Here is a 27824-nt window from a genome sequence, read left to right as displayed (position 1 = left end):
GCGTTGTGTCTCTGACACATACACCTTTCAGTCCGAAGACAGAGAAGAAGAGATATGGTAAGGAGGCTAGTTCATTTTTAATTTTTTAATGTGAATCGGCTGTTATACCGGTGTTTCTTTTAAACAATGGGCTATTCATGGGGAGCTGTTTTTTACACTCTGAGCTCTTTTCTTCCCATTTATCTGTGTGGTGTCATCTCAGTACACCAAAGCTTTTCTAGTGTTCAGACTTAAGCGTGAAGCGGCACAAAACTCATCTGTTTGCTCTGCCTCCTCCGTATCATTGTTATCTTAAGCTTTCCGCAGTATTGGCAGTGGGTTTTCTGTCAGATTATTGAATATCGTCTGCTCAGAGGGCTGTACTGATCTCCTGTGATTGTTTCTTCACATGAAAGCGTGTCAAGAAACATCATGTAAAAATCTGTCATCGGGGATAAACAGGGTTTTTTAAAAATAGAAATAATTGAGAGGATGAGAAGATGGTTTTTGACTGCCGGTTCCGTTTCTAAAAATAATATTTAAGGTGTTTTAGTGATGTTAAATTAAATTGTGTAATGGATTGGTTCTACAATAAGAAAAGGTAATAATAAGAATAATACATTTATTTGTGGGTGCCTTTCAAAGCAGTCAAAGTCACCTTACACAAAACATCATAAGAATAAAACACACAATGCCATATCATAAAATCGGATTTGAAAGTGTAGAGAAATTAGTTAAATGGAGTAAGTTCTTTTAACAATGTGTGTTTTGAGTCTGGATTTGGAACATGTCAGAGAGTCTGTGTTTTGAATGTCAGACCTGTGGGAAAATGTTGTGAAGGGCTGAGCAACTGAATGCTCTGAAACCTGTGATGGACAGTCAGGCGGTGTAATGTGGAGGATGCTTTAGAAAAATAAAGTCTAAATCTCCAGGCATCAGTCCTACTGTGGATTTTCACTGTTCGCATAGCGATGTACGCCTAGTCTGTCTCCTTAATGCTGATGAAGGGGATAGGGTTAGGTTTAGGGTTAGATTCTGTTTGTGGACAATGATGGATCTTAGGACTTTGGCTGTATGTTTGCTTGTTTTCATGTTTCAGAAAACATGAACCTAACGACATGCATCAGCATTTTAAGAATGTCCTTTAGACAGTACTTTGTGCATACCTGTACAACAAATGTACACACACATAATGGAACCTAGGAAAGCCAAAGGCTGAAATAATTTTTAATGAAGTAACTACAACATTAGCAGTGTATATTTTATGTTTGAATGACGATGAAATTGATTTCATGAAATTGATTGGAAAACAACGAAAAGCCATTTTTGTTCCCCCTTTGCAGCAATATTACATTCTCTTTTCAAACCTTTCCTTATTATGCATGTTTTTACATGCCACAGAGAGTTTATTATTACCCGTTGAAATTATGGATACGTTTTTCAGATGAAAGAAGAAGAAAAATTAAGAAAAACATGCAAGAAAAGTTTGATACTAAAGGGTTTTTCATATCTAAAGTTGTGTGTTTAAAGTCAGAGAAGAGACCATACCTTACAGGCTTATGGGATGATTTACTTGAACAGTCTGTTGAATTAATTTCCCATTCCCTGTTACGTCAAATGTCAATGCACAGCATGTGCTATCACAATACATAAAAAGTTTCAAGCTTTGCCAGAAGAAAATCAAGGGATGCAAGGGATTTAAATTGAACAACTTAAGATATGGTGTAACTGCAGCTGAAGCTGTAGGCAGATCTTTGTGAAAACATGCTTTGCTCTCTGTATTACCTTTTATCCTAAGTGATTTTTAGCTTGCTCTTCCATATAACGTACCATTTAAATACCCTAACCCAAACCTAAATACAAAGAGCCCTTTCTTATTCTTTCACTTATTTCTTAATTTCACAGCTTTACTTATGTTATCTGAGTTCTGAGCTGCATGGCCTGCATCAGTGTGCAACCATTTTAAAGAACACTTACAAAGTTAATTAGCAATTTTTGTCATTATGTGAAAGTAGAATTTCAGTCACACAACCACTTATTGTTTTTGGCTTTTGACAAACACTGGATATCTTTTTTTTTAATTCTTGCATTTTGCCAAATCTGCTGTTCCATAATCTTCTGTTGAAGGACATTAAGAAACATAAAAAGATCTTAATCATGCGTCATGAATGCCTTTGTTAGGCGCTGCTCCCGTGAACCGACTACTGTTCCAGGTCGCAAATAACTTTTGATGACATGACTCTAATTGCCTCGCTGACAGCAGAACAATGCAATCATTTTTTTCTTCTCTTTTAGGTCATTGTATAGTGCTGAATTACTTCAACAGAAGCACATTAAGTTCTGCGCGCCACTAGAACCACACAAATAATTACAAGCAGAAGCGTCTTCATGCCAGCGTCTTCCTGTGTTTCTGAACAGGTCTCCTTTCTGTCATCTCAAACATGAAACAGCCTCTGATGATATACCAGACAACAGAGCCAACGCTATGTGAACGCATCTCCTTGCAGTGCAATTAAAGTTCTTTTAACTAAGCATACAAGCCATTAAAGGTGAGTATACTGGAAAACAATGTTAGATGTGAGTATAACATGTGACTTAAAAGTTTTTAACATTTTCCATTTGTACTGCTTTCTGTTGAAAATACCACATTGTATCTGTTCTAACTGAGATACTGATTCTAAAATACCACTAGAGGTAACACAGAGATTCTAATTTTTGTTGTTTGGATGACCTAATCTGTTAAAGATTTCATTAAAAGGACACTTTTTATATGGCAATACTGCTGCAAAGTGGAGCTACTTTCAGAAAAACACCAGAAATGCCTCAGAAAATACCTGGTGCTTTGGAAAAAGTGCAAAGACCTTATGTAAAGAGATTAAAAAAAAAAGTGGACCCACAAATGTTTTTGTTGTCTTTTCTAAAGGGAATGGCAGGACTTAGGAATGCTTTGACCATCTTTGCCATTGTGGCGATACTTCTTATTTTGGATACAAGGAACGTCAGGGAATTTTCACATCAGGTTTTACCGGTAGGCTGACTGCGTTTATTTACTGTACTGAACATAAAATATGGGTTCAAGGCCTTGTTTTAATTCATATATTATTAAACACATATATATGTGTGTGTGTGTGTGTGTGTGTGTGTGTGTGTGTGTGTGTTTTTCAGGGACACAGTGAAGAAGAACAATCTTTATCCCTTCCTCACACCCGGCAGAGACGAAGTGGTTAGTCTGATGAATTACGATAAATCATGGATGTGCATTTAACATGTTGAACCGCTGATAATTTGAGAAATGCAATAAAACTTCTCTCTGTGTTCGTATCAGAAGATAGACATGGTAAAGCCTGTATTATACATGTACCATAGGTACTACATCCCATTCTGCAACATTTTTGTAATGGTAGACAATGCTGCTTTTAAATATTCTAACAGCAAAAATGCAAAAACAAATCAAAAGCATCGACAAACTTATCTGGCAGCCCTCCGAAACGCAAGTTAAGAAATAACGGCTACTCTCCATGCTCAACTGTCACTTTTTGCCACTCAGTGACTATAACCATTTATTAGGGACTTTTACTCAGTATTTGATTGGAATTTGAAGATAGTGGTATTGAACATCACCAATGCAAACCACACACCACTGTAGTGTACTCACTGCGCATGCGCAGTGGTTACTGCATCTGATGAGGCTCATATATAACACCAGAATAATTTGAATGCAGGTTTCGTTATTGTGTTAATGGGTACATCATGACGAATCATGTCTGAAATCACTTAAGTGCAAGAAGTTATGTCATCAAGTTAGCATGCTAAAACACCGGGCTCCATTTGCTAACAACACAGCTTATCCACATTAGCCTATGCACTCTACTCTGCAATGGAGAATGGGTAGTACATGGTATTCTTATTAATGTTTTCATTATTACGATTATTATTATTAGTTTAGGTCTCTCTCTTGCTGTGTCGGTCTCAAGTGCTCATTAATAAGTAATGTCGTGTATGGAAGTTCCACATAGGCCTTAGTTATGCTCCATTTAATTATTTTGTTTACCCAAGCAAATAGTGTCATTTAAAACCATTAAGCATTTGTAAAAACAAACAAACAAACAAAAAACTGTTGGAAAACGAGTATAAACTAAAATGCGCTCTGATAAGTGTCATAGTGGATAGACCTCCTGTCCTGAAGGTGGACATCTATTAAAAGATCTAGGTCTAGATTCCCTGTATAAATATATCAGATAAGCTTCGGACTTAAAGGGCAGTGATCTCACCATACTTTTCCATTCAAGCCGTTTAGCCACAAGCCTTTGCACCATTCAAAGATGCCTGAGTCAGTGGGTGGTCCAGAGGTACTTAATAGAGTGACTTTCCCCATCTGTAATGCAAAGCTACCATGTCTCTTAGTTGTAGCTAATTTATATTTTTCCTATTTATGGTTTCTCCTTAGTTATCACACAGCTATTGCTATATGTTTTATTGCTATGTTGGTTAAGCTTCTCTGACTACTACCATACATCTGCCCTCTATTTCCCGAGGCATTGTATCCTGAATGACAAAAGTCCTGATGTTTTGGTTTTGTTTTCAATCTTTGCAGTGTCTTCTGACTCATGGAATTACACCATTGATCTTGTGCTGAATGTGTCTGATGTCGAATCATTTGGGCTAATTATGTCAGCCCTCAGTGTTGCCAGTTTTCCCATACAACTTGACAACAACACACAGGTCACTGATATTAGCATCACAACAGGTCAGTGGCAGTCCTGCACTCCTTTGATCAACTTGATATCAAGTAGTATTTTTAGTATATGAATATACATCTTCTCCTCTTGCAGTGTGTCTCTCAATGGACTCTGGTGTCCAGTGTACATGTGGAGGGGAGTTTGCTTGGCCATACACCACCTGTGTCGCATATGGTCCCTGTGATAACATAACCAATGGAATCTGTAAATGCATAAATGCCCTTCCAGATGATGGCCAGTCCTGCCAGCCGATATCAGGTGATCAATCTGTTGTTCCCAGTGAATCCAAATGCATATATTTCTTGTTATTGATAACAATTAACATTGGCTGCCCGAGTGCAATAGGAGTTATAGACTGCAATAAAGTGTTCCTCCTCTCTACTCAACAGAGCCATTTATTAATCTGATTCCATTGACCACAACTTAACACTTTTAATTTGGTGTCATGGTTCTCATGTTTTTTACACCGTATAGATGAAAAATGACTATTTCAACACTAAAAACAGAACAGACACAGTTAGCGATGAGCTGGTAAACATAGCAGCTGGCTGTAGAAGTGCCAGATATTTTACTCTGGGTTGGTGAAGACCAAAGAAGAGCTAAAAGGAGAATGAGTGCTATACTTCACTTCCTCTGATGATTCATCAGTGGTAGTGGCCCACTAACTTGTGTTTCCTGGAATTGATAATTGTTCTTAAAAGATTACTCAAAAATTTACACAAGGCCTTAAATATTTAACTCCCCTATAACCGTATTAGCTTCTTATGCTAAAAGAAAATATGCATTTCTTAAATCTGTGGACATAGATGTGCACAGTGAAATAGCTGATATATTTTTTTTTTTTTTTAAAAAAGGAACATATATATATCCTCTTTAAAACATATTGACAAACCAGTGTTATGTGGTAATATAACCGAAATGACCTCTTGTTTTTGGTGACAAAACTAAAGAATGAACTGCATAAAGACCATATAAAGATACACTGGTCAGCCACAACATTAAAACCACTCACAGTAGAAGTAAATAACTTGTGACAATCCAGTGTTCTGCTGGGACATTTTTGGATAGCCTGACACAGACACACACACACATACTGATCAACTATCTGTGGGGTGATCCACAGAGGGACCTCCCCTCAACCCATAGGACCCAAAGACCCCACTAACAACATTCTGTTACCAGACACCACAGGACACCCTCAGAAGGACCAAAGGAGGCACAAAGGAAACCTAGGCAATATCACAAAGGTGGTCATAATGCTATGCCTGATAGGTGTATATCAATTTATTTACATTATTTACTTTACATTGCATGCTGTTTGGCCACCCGACAAAACAGTAAGAGTAATTTTCTTTTCTCCAACCACATGCTCAATGAAGTACCTGCCAAAAACATGCATAGGAAAGTAAACCTGATTTCATTTTCACTTTCCTTCAGATATCACAAGCACTGATATATGTTTCCCTATTTAAAAAATATATTATCTAGTTTGTATCTCTCCATGTCCCTAGTGAAGTGAATTCTCTCTTGAGAGTGGCATGTCCTGAAACCAAGAAGAAGAAGAAAAAAAGAAAGAAATCATGTTGTAATTGTCTTACAGAGCTGCTAACTCCGGTTGAGTATGAAGTTGAAGTGGAGCTCAATCTGACGGATGTTGAAGCACTGGACGACCTTAGAAGCCTGCTTAACAATGGCAGCTATTCTCTGGCCTTGGGACCCACAGTTAATGTCACACAAATTAACATTACCACAGGTGAGGATGGAGTCATTTCTCCTGAAATAGTTTGACAATGGAGGTCTTGTGTGTCATACTTCTCAAGTTTTGTCTCACACTTGGTTCATTTCTTAAAATCAACTCCTCCTTATTTACTGTGACTCTTCAGATTTCATGTTTGTCTGTTTGTTTGTTTTTGTTATTTTGCTCTTTGAGGTCCACCCCATTGAATTTGAAATATAACAGATTGTTGGTTTGAGTAAAAAGCCTTTGGACAAGACACACACCAAATATTCATGAAATGCACTGTACGTCAACAACTTCCTTAGCTTGCTGGCATACAGCAGTGCTGTGTCATAGATTGATGTAGCAGCATTTAAATTGCTTTCAATTAGTTTTCAACCTTGTGCACAACAAATAAGCTGCATATTTGTCAGAATACTACTTATATTCATCTTTGTGCCATTACTTCTCTAGTGTGCTACCTAAATGATACCAGCTACCAGTGCAGATGTGAAGATCAGTATGCTTGGTCGTTTGGAACCTGCATTACATATGGAGCCTGTGATGAGATCATTGACGGCACTTGTGGATGCATCAATAGTATTCCATCCAATGGGCAGTACTGCCAGCTAAAGACAGGTTATAATGCTAACTTTGTTTGTTTTGCCAACAGCATCTTAATATGTTAAGTGTGGATTAAAAATCCTGTATTTTTAAAGGCGTTTCTCATTGCTTGGCTTACTAGAAGCTGTGTGAATACATAGCTGAAGTTAAAATTGGCATTTGCATCAATATAATGAAGAGAACTTGTTAATTAATATACCCTGTTTTTCAGCTTTTCCTTCAACTGTTTATGAATACGAGCTTACAATTGAGGTCTACATAAATGAAACGGATCAACTGAGAAACACTGTAAAGAATATCACTTTCCCCATCGAAATCAGCCCTCAAATAAACATCTCAGATGCTGCCATTACCACAGGTAGGAGCACACTTTTCAGCTCTCCTAAATTTGAAATTTGTTATATCATTATCAATATTTTTCTAAGAGAAGATGGTTTGTTGATTTTAAAGTTTGCATGCGAGAAAGCAATGGGTTCCAGTGCCGCTGTGAAGATGAATACTTTTGGCCATGTGAGAAGTGTGTCATCTATGGGAAATGCAGCGGTGATGCAAACAACACATGCATGTGCATCAATGCCATTCCTGCAGATGGACAGTATTGTCAGTCTGTGCAGCAAAGTAGGTATTGTGGTCAGCAATACAAAAAAGCCACGGTTCAAAACAGGTTTAAAATGTTTTTGAAAATCATTTAGTATCTGATATACAATCTAACAATATCATTCTTTGAACCGGATCGTCCTTCTTCTGTGTTTTTGTCCTGTCTTCTGTCTACAGACGTGACCACATGTCCTCTGACAACAACTTCACCGCCAACAGGTGATGATGTGAAAAATGCTAGACATATAAATAGGAATCTTGTTGACCTGAAATCCAGTATCCAGATAATCTTTGATTTTTTTTTACATTATCACCTAATTTCCACCAACTGTTGATAAATGTTCTGTACAGTGACCTATGAATACCTGGTTTCCATTGAGCTGAACACGACAAATGTCACAGAGCTCGATCTTCTGAGGACCATTCTGAGTAACAGGAGTTACCCAATCAGCATCAGCAGCAAAATACAACTCACTCAGGTCAACATTACTACAGGTGGGAACAATAATTGTACACAGACTTTAACACTCGACTAACACAATAGATCTAATATTTTTCAGATCTAATATCTTGAAATATGTTTCCAGTGTGTTCTCCAAGCATTGATGGCTTCCAGTGCAGATGTGAGGATCAGTATCGTTGGCCATGTGACCAGTGTCTAAGCTATGGATCCTGTGACAACATCACTGACAACACATGTGGTTGTATCAATGCCATTCCTCCTGAGGGACAATATTGCCTGTCTGAGTATCAGCACAGTGAGTTCATTTTAGTAACTAGCACACTGACACCAGTGTCAGATGAGTATTTCAAAGTACAGGACTCACCTGAGTCTCTTTAAGATATTCCAACTCTCGTCTAAAAGGCTTCTTCACTTCTAAATGAAAGTGAAAAAAGTCTAGTTGACTTGAAATGCTCGATATACCATTAGTTGGATGATGAGAATATTCATAGATGTTATTTTAGCATCAAACTAATAAAGAGATGATACACTTTAATTGAATCAAGATAGGGAGATATTTCACACATGTATTGTCACATTTGAGGAAAGAATATATCAAGGAATCCATAAAATATGATCAGTCAGGTGAGTTATTAAAATACAGGAAACCTGTCAAATAATTGTGGGATCATTTGAAGTTCTTTGTTGTTTAAAAAAAGTCTTAAGCTTCACAATCTTGTAATGTGACAGTCAGTGACAGTTGACAGTTGTTTCTAGACTGACCCATATTTCTTACATCTTCATCAGTCTTAATCCAGCATTTAATATCATAAGTGTCTGAAGTTGCTGATAAGTGATATACCTGATTTCTCCTCAGTCACTTTCTTCCTACCAAGACAATTACTGTGTCCTTATTTTTCACTCCGAGCTTTCGAGTTGTTGAGTTCACATCAGTCAGAGAAACTGTAGGAAACACCACCATCTACTGTTGACAATGCATGCTTACATGCTGACATATCCCTTTTTCAAGTAGAATTCCCAGAAAAAGATATAGTGAGTTATACTGAGACTGGATTAGTGTGTAGCTTATACTGTAGGTGCTGTGGTATTATATTTGAGGTGTCAGTGTCTATATTTGTATTTATTCACCATCTACTCTTGTCTCTCTCCTCTATGACAGACTTTACAACATGTCCTACTCCTTCACCACCAGTGACACCAACAAGTAAGACTGAAAAAGAATGTTACCATGTGACAGTGATATGTTGTAACTACTCATTTAAATTATGCTTTTCCTCTTGATTCCATTTCCTACAGCTCCTCAAGTTGTTTATGAATACCTGATTTCCATGAGCTGAACACCACAGATATACAGTCATAATGTACTGAGTCCATACTGAGAGCCTCAGTTACCCCATCTATATCAATGCCAGATACAACGACGATGTCAACATTTCACAGGTAAGAACTCTGAACGAGTCAGTGAATAAAAATCCTCAGCTTTCAATATGTCTGCCATGAATCATTTGACGTCATATCTGTCAGTGCGTGCTAAAACAATAAGATTCCCTGTAGAAGATCTTGACGTTCTCTCCATTGTGTCCAGTGTGTTCTCAAGCATGATGGCTTCCAGTGCAGATGTGAGGATCAGTATCGTTGGCCATGTGACCAGTGTCTAAGCTATGGATCCTGTGACAACATCACTGACAACACATGTGGTTGTATCAATGCCATTCCTCCTGAGGGACAATATTGCCTGTCTGAGTATCAGCACAGTGAGTTCATTTTAGTAACTAGCACACTGACACCAGTGTCAGATGAGTATTTCAAAGTACAGGACTCACCTGAGTCTCTTTAAGATATTCCAACTCTCGTCTAAAAGGCTTCTTCACTTCTAAATGAAAGTGAAAAAATCAGTGAATTGAAATCTCGATATACCATTAGTTGGATGATGAGAATATTCATAGAATTATTTTAGCATCAAACTAATAAAGAATGTTACACTTTTAATTAAAACAAGATAGGAGATATTTCACACATATATTGTCACATTTGAGGAAAAATATATCAAGGAATCCATAAAATATGATCAGTCAGTGAGTTATTAAAATCAGGAAACCTGTCATAATTGTGGATCATTTAAGTCTTGTTGAAAAAGTCTGCCCTTGTAATGAAGTCAGACAGTTGAAGTGTTTAGACTGACATATTTCTTCATCTCATCAGTCTTATCGCTTAAATCAAATTTGAAGTTGTGTAATGATATACCATTTCTCTAGTCACTTCTCCTACAGACAATTACTGTGCCTATTTTCACCCGAGCTTTCGAGTTGTTGAGTTCACATCAGTCAGAGAAACTGTAGGAAACACCACATCTACTGTTGACAATGCATGCTTACATGCTGACATATCCCTTTTCAAGTAGAATTCCAGAAAGATATAGTGAGTTATACTGAGACTGGATTAGTGTGTAGCTTATACTGTAGGTGCTGTGGTATTATATTTGAGTGTCAGTGTCTATATTTGTATTTATTCACCATCTACTCTTGTCTCTCTCCTCTATGACAGACTTTACAACATGTCCTACTCCTTCACCACCAGTGACACCAACAAGTAAGACTGAAAAAGAATGTTACCATGTGACATGTGATATGTTGTAACTACTCTAGTTTAAATTATGCTTTTCCTCTTTGATTCCATTTCCTACAGCTCCTCAAGTTGTGTATGAATACCTGATTTCCATTGAGCTGAACACCACAGATATTACAGTCATAAATGTACTGAGGTCCATACTGAGGAGCCTCAGTTACCCCATCTATATCAATGGCCAGATACAACTGACGGATGTCAACATTTCTACAGGTAAGAACTCTGAACGAGTCAGTGGAATAAAAATCCTCAGCTTTCAAATATGTCTGCCATGAATCATTTGACGTCATATCTGTCAGTGTCGTGCTAAAAACAGCAGTAAGATTTCCCTGTAGAAGATCTTGACGTTCTCTCCATTGGTGTCCAGTGTGTTCTCCCAGCATTGATGGCTTCCAGTGCAGATGTGAGGATCAGTATCGCTGGCCATGTGACCAGTGTCTAAGCTATGGATCCTGTGACAACATCACTGACAACACATGTGGTTGTATCAATGCCATTCCTCCTGAGGGACAATACTGCCTGTCTGAGTATCAGCACAGTGAGTTCATTTTAGTAACTAGCACACTGACACCAGTGTCAGATGAGTATTTCAAAGTACAGGACTCACCTGAGTCTCTTTAAGATATTCCAACTCTCATCTAAAAGGCTTCTTCACTTCTAAATGAAAATGAAAATAATCCAGCTGCTTAATTTGAAATCATGGATATACCATTAGTTGGATGATGAGAATATTCATAAACATTGTTTTAGCATCAAACTAATAAAGAAGTTATACATTTTAATTAAATCGAAAAAGGAAGATATTTCACACATATATTGTCACATTTGAGGAAAAATATATCAAGGAATCCATACAAAATGATAAGTGAAGTGAGTTATTAAAATGCAGGCAACACCACCATCTCCTGTTGACAATGCATGATTACATGCTGACGTATTCCCTTTTCAAATAGAATTCCCAGAAAGATATAGTGAGTTATACTGAGACTGGATGAGTGTGTAGCTTATACTGTAGGTGCTGTGGTACTACATTTGAGGTGTCAGTGTCTATATTTGTATTTATTCACCATCTACTCTTGTCTCTCTCCTCTATGACAGACTTTGCAACATGTCCTCCTTCAACACCAACAAGTAAGACTGAAAGAGAATGTTACCATGTGTTATGTGATATGTTGTAACTACTCTAGTTTAAATTATGCTTTTCCTCTTTGATTCCATTTCCTACAGCTCCTCATGTTGTTTATGAATACCTGCTTTCCATTGAGCTGAACACCACAGATATTTTTGTCATAAATGCACTGAGGTCCATACTGAGGAGCCTCAGTTACCCCATTCATATCAATAGCCAGATACAACTGACGGATGTCAACATTTCTACAGGTAAGAACTGTTGAGTGAGTCATTCAAATAAGAATCCTCAATTTTCAAATATGTCTGCCATATATCATTTGAGGTTGGAAAGTTCATATCTGTCAGTGAAGTGCTAAAACAAAATAAGATGTCCCTGTAGAAGATCTTGACGTTCTCTCCATTGGTGTCCAGTGTGTTCTCCAAGCATCGATGGCTTCCAGTGCAGATGTGAGGATCAGTATCGTTGGCCATGTGACCAGTGTCTAAGCTATGGATCCTGTGACAACATCACTGACAACACATGTGGTTGTATCAATGCCATTCCTCCTGAGGGACAATATTGCCTGTCTGAGTATCAGCACAGTGAGTTCATTTTAGTAACTAGCACACTGACACCAGTGTCAGATGAGTATTTCAAAGTACAGGACTCACCTGAGTCGCTTTAAGATATTCCAACTCTCATCTAAAAGGCTTCTTCACTTCTAAATGAAAGTGAAAAAAGTCTAGTTGACTTGAAATGCTCGATATACCATTAGTTGGATGATGAGAATATTCATAGACATTATTTTAGCATCAAACTAATAAAGAGATGATACACTTTAATTAAATCAAGATAGGGAGATATTTCACACATGTATTGTCACATTTGAGGAAAGAATATATCAAGGAATCCATAAAATATGATCAGTCAGGTGAGTTATTAAAATACAGGAAACCTGTCAAATAATTGTGGGATCATTTGAAGTTCTTTGTTGTTTAAAAAAAGTCTTAAGCTTCACAATCTTGTAATGTGACAGTCAGTGACAGTTGACAGTTGTTTCTAGACTGACCCATATTTCTTACATCTTCATCAGTCTTAATCCAGCGTTTAATATCATAAGTGTCTGAAGTTGCTGATAAGTGATATACCTGATTTCTCCTCAGTCACTTTCTTCCTACCAAGACAATTACTGTGTCCTTATTTTTCACTCCTAGCTTTCGAGTTGTTGAGTTCACATCAGTCAGAGAAACTGTAGGAAACACCACCATCTACTGTTGACAATGCATGATTACATGCTGACATATCCCTTTTCAAATAGAATTCCCAGAAAGATATAGTGAGTTATACTGAGACTGGATGAGTGTGTAGCTTATACTGTAGGTGCTGTGGTATTATATTTGAGGTGTCAGTGTCTATATTTGTATATATTCACCATCTACTCTTGTCTCTCTCCTCTATGACAGACTTTACAACATGTCCTACTCCTTCACCACCAGTGACACCAACAAGTAAGACTGAAAGAGAGTGTTACCATGTGACATGTGATATGTTGTAACTACTCGAGTTTAAATTATGCTTTTCCTCTTTGATTCCATTTCCTACAGCTCCTCAAGTTGTTTATGAATACCTGATTTCCACTGAGCTGAACACCACAGATATTACAGTCATAAATGCACTGAGGTCCCTACTGAGCAGCCTCAGTTACCCCATCTATATCAATGGCCAGATACAACTGACAGATGTCAACATTTCTACAGGTAAGAACTCTGAACGAGTCAGTCGAATAAAAATCCTCAGCTTTCAAATATGTCTGCCATGAATCATTTGACGTCATATCTGTCAGTGACGTGCTAAAAACAGAATAAGATGTCCCTGTAGAAGATCTTGACGTTCTCTCCATTGGTGTCCAGTGTGTTCTTCAAGCATCGATGGCTTCCAGTGCAGATGTGAGGATCAGTATCGCTGGCCATGTGACCAGTGTCTAAGCTATGGATCCTGTGACAACATCACTGACAACACATGTGGTTGTATCAATGCCATTCCTCCTGAGGGACAATACTGCCTGTCCGAGTATCAGCACAGTGAGTTCATTTTAGTAACTAGCACACTGACACCAGTGTCAGATGAGTATTTCAAAGTACAGGACTCACCTGAGTCTCTTTAAGATATTCCAACTCTCGTCTGAAAGGCTTCTTCACTTCTAAATGAAAATGAAAATAATCCAGCTGCTTAATTTGAAATCATGGATATACCATTAGTTGGATGATGAGAATATTCATAGACATTGTTTTAGCATCAAACTAATAAAGAAGTTATACATTTTAATTAAATCGAAAAAGGAAGATATTTCACACATATATTGTCACATTTGAGGAAAAATATATCAAGGAATCCATACAAAATGATAAGTGAAGTGAGTTATTAAAATGCAGGCAACACCACCATCTCCTGTTGAGAATGCATGATTACATGCTGACATATCCCTTTTCAAATAGAATTCCCAGAAAGATATAGTGAGTTATACTGAGACTGGATGAGTGTGTAGCTTATACTGTAGGTGCTGTGGTACTACATTTGAGGTGTCAGTGTCTATATTTGTATTTATTCACCATCTACTCTTGTCTCTCTCCTCTATGACAGACTTTACAACATGTCCTACTCCTTCACCACCAGTGACACCAACAAGTAAGACTGAAAGAGAATGTTACCATGTGACATGTGATATGTTGTAACTACTCTAGTTTAAATTATGCTTTTCCTCTTTGATTCCATTTCCTACAGCTCCTCATGTTGTGTATGAATACCTGATTTCCACTGAGCTGAACACCACAGATATTACAGTCATAAATGTACTGAGGTCCATACTGAGGAGCCTCAGTTACCCCATTCATATCAATAGCCAGATACAACTGACGGATGTCAACATTTCTACAGGTAAGAACTGTTGAGTGAGTCATTCAAATAAGAATCCTCAATTTTCAAATATGTCTGCCATATATCATTTGAGGTTGGAAAGTTCATATCTGTCAGTGAAGTGCTAAAACAAAATAAGATGTCCCTGTAGAAGATCTTGACGTTCTCTCCATTGGTGTCCAGTGTGTTCTCCAAGCATCGATGGCTTCCAGTGCAGATGTGAGGATCAGTATCGTTGGCCATGTGACCAGTGTCTAAGCTATGGATCCTGTGACAACATCACTGACAACACATGTGGTTGTATCAATGCCATTCCTCCTGAGGGACAATATTGCCTGTCTGAGTATCAGCACAGTGAGTTCATTTTAGTAACTAGCACACTGACACCAGTGTCAGATGAGTATTTCAAAGTACAGGTCTCACCTGAGTCTCTTTAAGACATTCCAACTCTCATCTAAAAGCCTTATTTACTTCTAAATGAAAGTGAAAAAAGTCTAGTTGACCTGAAATGCTCGATATACCATTAGTTGGATGATGAGAATATTCATAGATGTTATTTTAGCATCAAACTAATAAAGAGATGATACACTTTAATTAAATCAAGATAAGGAGATATTTCACACATATATTGGATTTCTTACATTTGACTATTCATCAGTCTTCATCCAGCGTTTAATATTATAAGTGTCTGAAGTTGCTGATAAGTGATATAACTGACTTCTCCTCAGTCACTTTCTTCCCACTGAACCAATTACTGTGTCCTTATTTTTCACTCCTAGCTTTCGAGTTGTTGAGTTCACATCAGTCAGAGAAACTGTAGGAAACACCACCATCTACTGTTGACAATGCATGATTACATGCTGACATATCCCTTTTTCAAGTAGAATTCCCAGAAAGATATAGTGAGTTATACTGAGACTGGATGAGTGTGTGGCTTATACTGTAGGTGCTGTGGTACTATATTTGAGGTGTCAGTGTCTATATTTGTATTTATTCACCATCTACTCTTGTCTCTCTCCTCTATGACAGACTTTACAACATGTCCTACTCCTTCAACACCAACAAGTAAGACTGAAAGAGAATGTTACCATGTGTTATGTGATATGTTGTAACTACTCTAGTTTAAATTATGCTTTTCCTCTTTGATTCCATTTCCTACAGCTCCTCATGTTGTGTATGAATACCTGCTTTCCATTGAGCTGAACACCACAGATATTTTTGTCATAAATACACTGAGGTCCCTACTGAGCAGCCTCAGTTACCCCATCTATATCAATGGCCAGATACTACTGACAGATGTCAACATTTCTACAGGTAAGAACTGTTGAGTGAGTCATTCAAATAAGAATCCTCAATTTTCAAATATGTCTGCCATATATCATTTGAGGTTGGAAAGTTCATATCTGTCAGTGAAGTGCTAAAACAAAATAAGATGTCCCTGTAGAAGATCTTGACGTTCTCTCCATTGGTGTCCAGTGTGTTCTCCAAGCATCGATGGCTTCCAGTGCAGATGTGAGGATCAGTATCGTTGGCCATGTGACCAGTGTCTAAGCTATGGATCCTGTGACAACATCACTGACAACACATGTGGTTGTATCAATGCCATTCCTCCTGAGGGACAATATTTGCCTGTCTGAGTATCAGCACAGTGAGTTCATTTTAGTAGCTAGCACACTGACACCAGTGTCAGATGAGTATTTCAAAGTACAGGTCTCACCTGAGTCTCTTTAAGACATTCCAACTCTCATCTAAAAGCCTTATTTACTTCTAAATGAAAGTGAAAAAAGTCTAGTTGACCTGAAATGCTCGATATACCATTAGTTGGATGATGAGAATATTCATAGATGTTATTTTAGCATCAAACTAATAAAGAGATGATACACTTTAATTAAATCAAGATAAGGAGATATTTCACACATATATTGGATTTCTTACATTTGACTATTCATCAGTCTTCATCCAGCGTTTAATATTATAAGTGTCTGAAGTTGCTGATAAGTGATATAACTGACTTCTCCTCAGTCACTTTCTTCCCACTGAACCAATTACTGTGTCCTTATTTTTCACTCCTAGCTTTCGAGTTGTCGAGTTCACATCAGTCAGAGAAACTGTAGGAAACACCACCATCTACTGTTGACAATGCATGCTTACATGCTGACATATCCCTTTTTCAAGTAGAATTCCCAGAAAGATATAGTGAGTTATACTGAGACTGGATGAGTGTGTAGCTTATACTGTAGGTGCTGTGGTATTACATTTGAGGTGTCAGTGTCTATATTTGTATTTATTCACCATCTACTCTTGTCTCTCTCCTCTATGACAGACTTTGCAACATGTCCTACTCCTTCAACACCAACAAGTAAGACTGAAAGAGAATGTTACCATGTGTTATGTGATATGTTGTAACTACTCTAGTTTAAATTATGCTTTTCCTCTTTGATTCCATTTCCTACAGCTCCTCATGTTGTTTATGAATACCTGATTTCCATTGAGCTGAACACCACAGATATTTTTGTCATAAATACACTGAGGTCCCTACTGAGCAGCCTCAGTTACCCCATTCATATCAATGGCCAGATACTACTGACAGATGTCAACATTTCTACAGGTAAGAACTGTTGAGTGAGTCATTCAAATAAGAATCCTCAATTTTCAAATATGTCTGCCATATATCATTTGAGGTTGGAAAGTTCATATCTGTCAGTGAAGTGCTAAAACAAAATAAGATGTCCCTGTAGAAGATCTTGACGTTCTCTCCATTGGTGTCCAGTGTGTTCTCCAAGCATCGATGGCTTCCAGTGCAGATGTGAGGATCAGTATCGTTGGCCATGTGACCAGTGTCTAAGCTATGGATCCTGTGACAACATCACTGACAACACATGTGGTTGTATCAATGCCATTCCTCCTGAGGGACAATATTGCCTGTCTGAGTATCAGCACAGTGAGTTCATTTTAGTAACTAGCACACTGACACCAGTGTCAGATGAGTATTTCAAAGTACAGGACTCACCTGAGTCGCTTTAAGATATTCCAACTCTCATCTAAAAGCCTTCTTCACTTCTAAATGAAAGTGAAAAAAGTCTAGTTGACTTGAAATGCTCGATATACCATTAGTTGGATGATGAGAATATTCATAGATGTTATTTTAGCATCAAACTAATAAAGAGATGATACACTTTAATTAAATCAAGATAGGGAGATATTTCTCACATATATTGGATTTCTTACATTTGACTATTCATCAGTCTTCATCCAGCGTTTAATATTATAAGTGTCTGAAGTTGCTGATAAGTGATATAACTGACTTCTCCTCAGTCACTTTCTTCCCACTGAACCAATTACCGTGTCCTTATTTTTCACTCCTAGCTTTCGAGTTGTTGAGTTCACATCAGTCAGAGAAACTGTAGGAAACACCACCATCTACTGTTGACAATGCATGCTTACATGCTGACATATCCCTTTTTCAAATAGAATTCCCAGAAAGATATAGTGAGTTATACTGAGACTGGATGAGTGTGTAGCTTATACTGTAGGGGCTGTGGTACTATATTTGAGGTGTCAGTGTCTATATTTGTATTTATTCACCATCTACTCTTGTCTCTCTCCTCTATGACAGACTTTGCAACATGTCCTCCTTCAACACCAACAAGTAAGACTGAAAGAGAATGTTACCATGTGTTATGTGATATGTTGTAACTACTCTAGTTTAAATTATGCTTTTCCTCTTTGATTCCATTTCCTACAGCTCCTCATGTTGTTTATGAATACCTGCTTTCCATTGAGCTGAACACCACAGATATTTTTGTCATAAATGCACTGAGGTCCCTACTGAGCAGCCTCAGTTACCCCATCTATATCAATGGCCAGATACTACTGACAGATGTCAACATTTCTACAGGTAAGAACTGTTGAGTGAGTCATTCAAATAAGAATCCCCAATTTTCAAATATGTCTGCCATGTATCATTTGAGGTTGGAAAGTTCATATCTGTCAGTGAAGTGCTAAAACAAAATAAGATGTCCCTGTAGAAGATCTTGACGTTCTCTCCATTGGTGTCCAGTGTGTTCTCCCAGCATCGATGGCTTCCAGTGCAGATGTGAGGATCAGTATCGTTGGCCATGTGACCAGTGTCTAAGCTATGGATCCTGTGACAACATCACTGACAACACATGTGGTTGTATCAATGCCATTCCTCCTGAGGGACAATACTGCCTGTCTGAGTATCAGCATAGTGAGTTCATTTTACTAACTAGCACACTGACAACAGTGTCAGATGAATATTTCAAAGTATAAGTCTCACCTGAGTCTCTTTAAGACATTCCAACTCTCGTCTGAAAGGCTTCTTCACTTCTAAATGAAAGTGAAACCAATCCAGCTGCTTAATTTGGAATCATTGATATACCATTAGTTGGATGATAAGAATATTCATAAATGTTGTTTTAGCATCAAACTAATAAAGAGTATAGTAGTATCAGTACAGTGACACCAGTGTCACGTGTCATATTGTGAAAGCCATCGCATGGTTTTCCACTTTGGATTCATGGTAAAGTTGCTGGAAGAAATTCTCGAGATCTATATGTTTTGGTTGTACCATGACAACAGTCACAGTTGTACTTTTAGGATGACGCTTGGTGCAATAGATTTTAACGAGTGTTGATCCAAAGTTTGATTAACTTTGTTAATCCAAAGTTTGACATCATGTGTACCAGTGCTGTAGCATGACCTTTACATCTACCTTTTATTCTGCATTAACTCTTATCTGTTCTTTTTTACAGCCTTTGCAGCATGTCCAACACCATCTCCAACAAGTAAGACAATAATACCATACAACAACCAAAGACGATGTTCTTATGAATAACTATAATCCTTAATCACACAAGTAAATGTGTCTAGTTTCTTTAGTATTACATGGAAAACTACAACTGTGACTGCAACACAACTAAATACTATTCCAACATCACCAATGTTAACTGCAACATGTACATTTAATTCCAACACAACAGGCATTTTTATCATTTAGGGTTATCTTTAGTCATATCTAAAACTTACATCTGCCATTCCATAATTTAAACTAAGGGGGAAAAAAGTTTTGCATAATGTTTTGAAAGTCTATGACATTTTCAGTTTCAGCTTTGTCACGATTTTCTTGGTGCATTAGTTGTTTTTGCAGGTTTCATTTGTAACCTGCCTGAAAACTGCTGCTCATATGCTTTTTAAGAAGTTTTAAAGTCTCGAAAGTGGAATTTCTATTGATATTTTAAATGGTTTAATATATCTACTAGGTTTGCACTGCTCTTTTAGAGTTGACTTTTCATTCTGTAGTACAAGTCCTGTCTTTATCCTTAATTTATTTCTGTCCTACCTGGGCTCCAATTCATTACATCCCAAACCATGTTCATTCTCTGATGAGTCATAACTGGTTTAGGCACAAGGGAGACATATACAGTATTAGGGAAGGCGGTCATAATGTTATGTCTGATCGGTGTGTGCAGAATGACACAGGTATATTGTTGCGTAATTTGGAATTTTGTAGTTTTTGCGACAACAATAACAGATTTGATGGTGAAATCTGAAAATGAACATCAAGATCTGATTCTTTCCAAATATTATGCAAGCAAAAATAAATTGGAGACTAAGATAGACTTTCATATTTACTTTTCAAAAGTTTAGACACAATTTTGGATTATGGCATGATACCCATCCCAGAGTTATGCATTATCTGTAATTTCTTTATAATTAGTGTTTACTGTTGAAAATTACTAAAAAAAAGTTACCTAAAGTTTCTGTAACACATCTGAACACAACAGTTACCAACAGCAAACCTAACAATTACAACAAATAAACACTTTTTTCACTAATGTAGGCCTCAATGGTTGTTTGAATATTCTTAGAAACATAAATGAGATCGTGTTGGCACAGTCTGCCACAGCTGTAAAACTGTATGTTAATGGTAATATTGGGGTGATATGCTCATTTTCATTTCCATGTAAAGAGTTCGGCAGGAATACTGGCAAAAGGAAGACACTATTATATATATAATATTTTGCAAATGTAAACCACAAGAGTGAACTACTTGCTGGAGTTATATTTCTCCATGTGGAAAGTCAACCTTAAATACTGTTTGAAAAGGGCTTGTTTGCATTATAAAATAAATGATTTGTCTATTGCCTTTGACAGGTTTCTCATATTTAAAATATTTGAAACATTCTCTGTTCTTCACATTGTAAATTTGTTTGCATTTTCAGCTAATACCATCTCAACACCAACTCCACCAGTAAACCACACAACTACTCCCACTGTACCCCCAGTGACTAATACCACTGCATCTCCAACAACTACTACCACTGTACCTCCAACGACTACTACCACTGTACCTCCAACGACTACTACCACTTTAGTCCCAACGACTACTACCACCGTCTCCCCAACAACTACTACCACCGTCTCCCCAACAACTACTACCACCGTCTCCCCAACGACTACTACCACTGTCCCCACCTCAACTACGACCGCTGCCACCACCACAACCACTGCAGTGACTACTACCACCACCCCACCTAGAGGTACTGTTATCTTGTATTATCAGTTACAGTTCGTCGTATATCATGTATTTTAAACTCTACACCCAACAAAAACATTTACCTGATTTATGTCTTCAGTGAGTAAACACAATGATGATGCAGCAGTAAACCTGTGACCTGTGTTTCAGTTAAATATTAAAAATTTAAATTATTACTTGAAGTGATGAGGACTGATAGTTATTACACTTGGAACAGCAAATTATGCCTGTGTGATGCATTTTTTTATTGTTGTGATAATGTTTTCATGTTTTTTTGTGTTATTATGTTTTCAACAAACAGAAATTAATGTAACACTAACAGTCAGATTAGACACGACCTTCGAACCAGACTTCAATAACCCCTCAAGTGCAAGATACCAACAGTTTGCAGGACAGATTAATGCAGTGGTAAGTGCACTGTCAAGAACACCATACCCAATTCTCATTTTTATTTTTGTTGTCTTCTAAGGCTGACAAACCATATTTTCCCATAGTTAAAGGCTCAGTATACCGATCCAATCGAACCGGTTGTAAGAGCTGTTGTTACAGGATTCAGGTATAGTAATTGTTACATTAACAACAAACACAGAAGGAGGAACCAGGACTTATTTAATTTCAAAACTTTGGCTTTTGTTTGTTCTTACAGACCAGGAAGCGTTATTGTAGACTTTCTTGTTCAGACAACACAGCTGCAAGTGGATGCACTCGCTAGAGCAAACCAAAATCTTCCAGCAGCCATGGAAGTGGTTGCCCCTGTCATTGGCTCAGTTGTTGCAGTGTATGACAGTACGTTGAAAAATGTTTATTCATTTTTGTCAAAAAAAAGTGTGATGGTATTCTGATCTGACATTTACTTTCTCCAAGGTCCTACTGGAATCGAACTACCAGGTCGCACTTTTACTGGTAACTCCATGGCTCTGTTCTGTGGCCCTCCTGATATTGATGTGGGAGCAACTTCCGGTTGGACATGGAAATTTAAAGGAGTGGAAATTATGTCCGCAAGGTTTAGAAAGGAATCTTTGCCAGAAAATCGTTCCAGGCTTACGGTATCTAATGTCATTCTTGCTGATATCGGTAAGTCATTGTTACCTTGTTTGTTAATGAGAAATCAGTCATCAAGAAATAAGTTTAAAGTTAGTTTTGCATTTTACTGTTGTGAAGTAAAGTCATGCATTGCACTCTGGATCACTCTCGTTTGTTTTTGTTTGTTTGTATATTTTGTTTGTATCAGTGTAAATATTTTCTTCATCTTTGGTGTGGAGTGTAACAGTACAATCATTAACACATACTTCTTTCCCAAAGGACCTTATGAATGCATTCTGAAGGGCTCAGGCGTCGATTTACGCCAGAGGGGTGATGTGACAAATTCTATTGTCAGACCAGCACCCAATGTGCGAGTACCAGAGGACATTAGTTTTGACTGCAACAGTAATGGACGGCCAACACTTGAATGTTGTGTTCAGTCCCTGTACACGGTCCAATGGTTTGAGGGCTCAGCATTATTAACCTCAGGTAAGTATGGGCTAAAGTTAGAAGGTCATCAATCTCAATCTAGCTGTGGTCAGAAATTAGACCTATTAGTTAACAATTTTTATTAACAACATTAAATGTCCACAGCTTTTGATCCTGCATCCAACTGCATCCAGCATAATTATGATGTAGACTGCAGTGGATCACTGGCACCAAAAACATTCACATGTCGTGTCAATAACGCAAGTGGTTATGTAGCAATAACAACACTGTCTCTTTTCAGAGAAGGTAAGAGCACTGTTTGAAATGTAACTATGCTGTAGTATTCATTTGCTGTTTTACTATCTTTTTGTCTAATTGATTTTTCAACTCTTAAGCTATTGTCTGTGATGAGCCTCCATATGGTCGAGGACCAGCAGGTGCCAGAGCAAGTCTCTTGTGTCCTGCAGGTCAAAAGGGGAGGAGGATTGCAGAATGTCAGGAAACAGGAGAATGGAGACTTGTGGTGGACTCCTGCATTTTAACAGTAATCGACGAATTACTAACAGAATCTATGGTAGGTGGTTCTGCGATGTAACAAACAGGTCTGTGTATCCAGATGCATACCGATGCTGCTGCATCTTTTCTAATTGTTTGTCTGAAAGTCCGACAAAACCTGCACTGTATTCATTCAGCAACTTCACTCTTCTGTCTTCCATATTACATTCACTGTATCATTTTAGTTGATATTTGCATGCTATTTTCCATGATAATTGTATTGCGATGTACAGGAATGGTGATTTAAACTGTTGTCTAATAGTTATCTTTTATTGCCAATTATCAAAGAAAGTAAACCACATTAGGTTTGTGTAGCCAATTGCTAGTAGATGAGTTTGTGTCATATTTTTCTAGTTTTATTCTGTCCTCAAGCGGGATGATAAAACTTTAGTGAATTTGAATGCTGTCAGACGTACAAAACAACACAAACGTAACTTTAGTTTTGTTTTGTTGTTCCTTTACTTTTGTTAAATGTGATTAAGCACTAACCAAGTGTAACGTATTAGCAAATTAAGTTTGCTAAAGGGTTACTTGTGTGCTAACAGCCTTTGGGTCAGCTGCTTGCTTTAATCTCACTTTAACTCTGAATATACATAACATGTTAGTATTTCATTAGGCAACTGTCTCTGGTGAAGTAAAAACAGACACAAACACAAACTTGTGCTTTCAACACACTGTCATTCTTCATTTTCTGTTATGGACCTTTGTTGTATGTCATTTCTCCCAGGTATACTGTTCAGTATTATGGGTTTAGTTTACAGTGCACTGTGGGAGAGAACTGTTTGGTGACTAAAGTAGCCAATAACTATCTCAACAAACATAAGGCTGGTCTCAAATCTACCCCATGAATTTGAAAGGATTATGGGTCATAATTGCTTTATTTCACCTCAAACAACACATCCTTTTGGCCTTTTTTGTACTTTTGTGCAACCAGTGTTTGCAACTGTTTCTTTTGTCTGTGAATTATATGGCACAGAATTTGTTTTAAGTCTGTTAATTCTTTCAACTATTCATTGTTTCTTTTTTTCAGTTTCTGGTTTCGGCTACTGTGCCTCAGTTTGTACAAGATCTAAACAACACTGTCCAAGGCTCAAAAGATCAAGTTGCACAGTCAGCTGGAACAATAGAGGCTATTGTTAATATCCTGAATACAGTTGCCAATGTTTCGATCGTTGTCACTGAAGACATCATGGCGGTAAGTCAAACCTTCCATTTTGTAGCCTCTCAGTTAAAGGTTTATAACAATTGCAGCAAATGTACTTGTGACTGTACCCTTCCAATGAAGTATCTCTTTATCTGCAGGATATACTTGGCACCGTTGATGTCATCATTGGTGACGATGCAAGAGAGTCCTGGGCATTTCTGAATCAAAATGAAACCCGCAATTCCAGCTCACAATTACTGGGTTCAATGGAGACATTCAGCAGTAGGCTGGAAGGCAATTTCCAAATCACAAGTCTACGGACCCGGCTAAGGAGAAGCCCATTCAACAACAATTTCACATCAAATGACAACTCCAGCTTTGTCATAGAAATTCCAAACACAGATGTTTCTAATGCTTTTATTACAACCATCTCCTTCCTCACTCTTAATAATGTTATGCCAGTAAGGAACTCCACTTTTAACGTCAGTCTCTTCAACAGTGCCAGCAATGACGCTGTCAATGATATTGTCGTCAACGCTGCTGTGGTACTTGTCAGAATAAATGCAACAATCAATAATGTTACTCTGAGCTACAACAAGCTGAATGGATCTCTGTCACTGAATCCACAATGCGTCTTCTGGAATTTTACACTCTTTGATGAGGTCGGTGCTTGGGATGATGAAGGGTGTACTTTTGTTTCCGACATAAATGACACAGTAACCTGCAACTGCAACCACCTCACATCCTTCTCAATCCTGATGGCAACTGGCATCCCCGAATCAATCCGGATTCTCTTGGATGTAATCACTTATGTAGGAGTAGTGATATCTATGGCAAGCTTAGTCATATGTCTCATTATTGAAGCATATGTGTGGAAAGCTTTGACAAGAAATAGCACTTCCTTCATGCGCCACGTCTCTATCGTTAACACTGCTTTGTCTCTACTGATCGCGGACATCTGTTTCATCATTGGTGCCTCAATCGCTGATAACCCAACAGAAAACCCAGGAGGAGATTTCGAAGTTCCACTCGGCCCATGTAGCACAGCAACATTTTTCATGCACTTTTTCTACCTTGCTCTCTTCTTTTGGATGCTTGTGTCAGCACTTCTGCTCTTTTACCGGACAGTCATGGTCTTCTCCCACATGTCCAAGTCAACCATGTTGGCCATCGGCTTTACATTAGGCTACATCTGTCCTCTGATCATAGCTGTGGTCACTGTTGCGGCCACAGCACCAGGACGTGGATACATACGGAGAGATAATGCTTGCTGGCTGAACTGGGTAGACACCATGGCTCTGCTAGCCATGGTGATACCTGCCCTGACCATAGTTTTCATCAACATTTTGATCGTGATCGTGGTCTTGTTCAAAATGCTAAGAAGAGGTGTGGGAGATGCAGCCCAACCAGATGAAAAGCATACCCTGGTGGTCCTCATAAGATGTGTGGCCATTCTGACTCCTTTGTTTGGACTGACCTGGTCTTTGGGAGTAGGAACCATGATATCTTCAGAAAATAAAGGAATCCATATCGCCTTCGCATTCTTCAACTCACTACAGGTATTTGCACCCATGGACATATATGCCTGTAATTTAATTCTTATAAGGCTTTAATTTTGTGTGATGAAACTTATGTTTATCTGATTTTCCTCAGGGTTTCTTCATTTTAGTGTTTGGGACACTCTTTGATTCAAAGGTATGTTGAATTCTGAGCCCAGCACACTTTCTTTCCATGTAGAAAGGAAATGTTTTTATTATTTTTTTCTGGTAATGCACCATTTGGATTTCATTATGAGATGTTAGGAAAACAATACTTCTTTATGCAATTGGATAGTCCTACAACCAAGCCCAGCCATTTTGTTGAAAACTAATTCTCCTCAACAATGCTCACATATTGTGTATTACCATGTTCCATCATTGCATAAAGTCAAGAGCATAATCAGCTCTCTATGACTTCAGACCAAGCTTCTGCTTCCAGGCTAGCTTTTTCTGCAGTCGTTTTTCTCCTCAAAACTTTGCTTGGTGTTGGCTTATTTAACTATAGTAATACATATGATTTGCAAAGTACAGTAAATAGTGACTATAAGTATCAAATAAATGCATGATGTTGTACAAAACAGAAAATCAAAAGGCATGACCATGTAGCTCAAAATTGTACTTGATTACAGCCTTTGAGTAAATGTTCTTTACACCACTGCCATGTGAGAGTCTGTGCCCAAAAATATAGAACCAGAGACAAGAGTCCATCAGCTCAGCTTAGCATTGTGACTGAAAGGGGGTTGTGTGCAGCATTTAAACTCTTCTTTTAACTTGTGAATTTCTGTGAACATTTGTGAAACGTTTGTGTCTGTAGATACGCGCTATCCTGGGAAAAAAATTACCTGCAGTAAGCTCTGGCTCCAATCAAACAAGAGTAAGTGATTGTTGTTATTCTTCCTCTTACTTATTTATCATAAGATATAGCAAAACCTTGACATGTACACACTTAAAATTGTGTTATAATAATTTCTTACACTCAGTTTAACAAACTTATACCTTTGTAGAGCACAAGCGGAGGTATTTCCTCTTCTGGTGGAATGAATTTGTTCGATCGACTCCGTGGAAGAAGACGTAAGTCCTTTAACATTTAGCAGCTTTCCTGTTTACTTAAATCAGTTGACAATATTGAGAATTTGCTGTTTTCCTTTCAGATGTCTACCATGTTTCGGCGACTGCAAACACAAACAGCAACAGTAATTCCTCAGAATCATATATGAACATCTAAATCAGTGCAACAATCTGTAAATGTAGGGTTGATCTCATTAAGTATCTACTTTTACAATGCAACTGTAGGATAATAAGTGCAATACAGCTTAAATGTAAAGTTCAGAGACAATGTTGTGAAGGAAACAGAGAAACAATATTTTTGCTACGAGCTCCTATATGACGCAGCTATTACATTACTGGCTCACTTGTAGTTTGCTGAATAAATGTCAACAAATGTTTAACTAAATATACCACCAGCCCCAAGTGTTGTGTGACCTGTTGTAATATGTTACCACAGTTTAAAGCTGGTGATAAGTTAAGATTTTAAATTGCATTCTGTCACTAAGACATGTTGTGAAACATTTAATCGTGCTGTTCTGTTTGTGTACTTTGTACTTTAACACATTCGGTTTGTTCGAAACAAAAACATTTATCTATTTTTGTCCAAGAATTTGTGAGTCATAAATGAGGATTTTAAATGAGTTATTCTGATAAATTGTGCATGTGTGCGCAGTGTTTTAAAACTACTATCTGGTACCTGTGTAGTGAGCCCTTTGTACACCCAATAAATCAGATTTCTTTTTGCAAATGAATTGTATGAT

The 27824-nt window shown here is 37.7% G+C and overlaps 1 protein-coding gene across 1 annotated transcript; it reads left to right on the top strand.

Annotated features, from left to right (window-relative positions):
- LOC124999485 lies at window positions 1-27815 on the top strand. The gene is made up of 53 exons (XM_047574396.1): window positions 1-57; window positions 2275-2528; window positions 2903-3007; window positions 3145-3202; window positions 4574-4726; window positions 4812-4976; window positions 6319-6471; window positions 6910-7074; window positions 7271-7417; window positions 7510-7677; window positions 7834-7875; window positions 8008-8151; window positions 8244-8414; window positions 9279-9323; window positions 9416-9451; window positions 9560-9576; window positions 9705-9873; window positions 10664-10708; window positions 10805-10957; window positions 11112-11282; window positions 11843-11875; window positions 11972-12124; window positions 12287-12457; window positions 13319-13363; window positions 13460-13612; window positions 13766-13936; window positions 14496-14540; window positions 14637-14789; window positions 14952-15122; window positions 15798-15833; window positions 15930-16082; window positions 16245-16399; window positions 16842-16878; window positions 17224-17376; window positions 17539-17709; window positions 18385-18417; window positions 18514-18666; window positions 18829-18999; window positions 19544-19576; window positions 21014-21331; window positions 21629-21735; window positions 21822-21883; window positions 21974-22113; window positions 22192-22401; window positions 22630-22839; window positions 22945-23085; window positions 23175-23353; window positions 24365-24529; window positions 24637-26037; window positions 26132-26173; window positions 26831-26890; window positions 27021-27087; window positions 27168-27815. Exons 3-53 carry the CDS (start codon window positions 2906-2908, stop codon window positions 27239-27241), a joined length of 7470 nt encoding a protein of 2489 aa, XP_047430352.1. The 5' UTR covers window positions 1-57; window positions 2275-2528; window positions 2903-2905; the 3' UTR covers window positions 27242-27815.
- The last annotated feature ends 9 nt before the right edge of the window (window positions 27816-27824 follow it).

Source organism: Mugil cephalus, chromosome 21, assembly GCF_022458985.1.
Source record: "Mugil cephalus isolate CIBA_MC_2020 chromosome 21, CIBA_Mcephalus_1.1, whole genome shotgun sequence".
Lineage (NCBI taxonomy): Eukaryota > Metazoa > Chordata > Actinopteri > Mugiliformes > Mugilidae > Mugil > Mugil cephalus.
The sequence above is the reverse complement of the archived record's forward strand: the minus strand, read 5'-3'. Positions and strand labels throughout refer to the sequence as shown.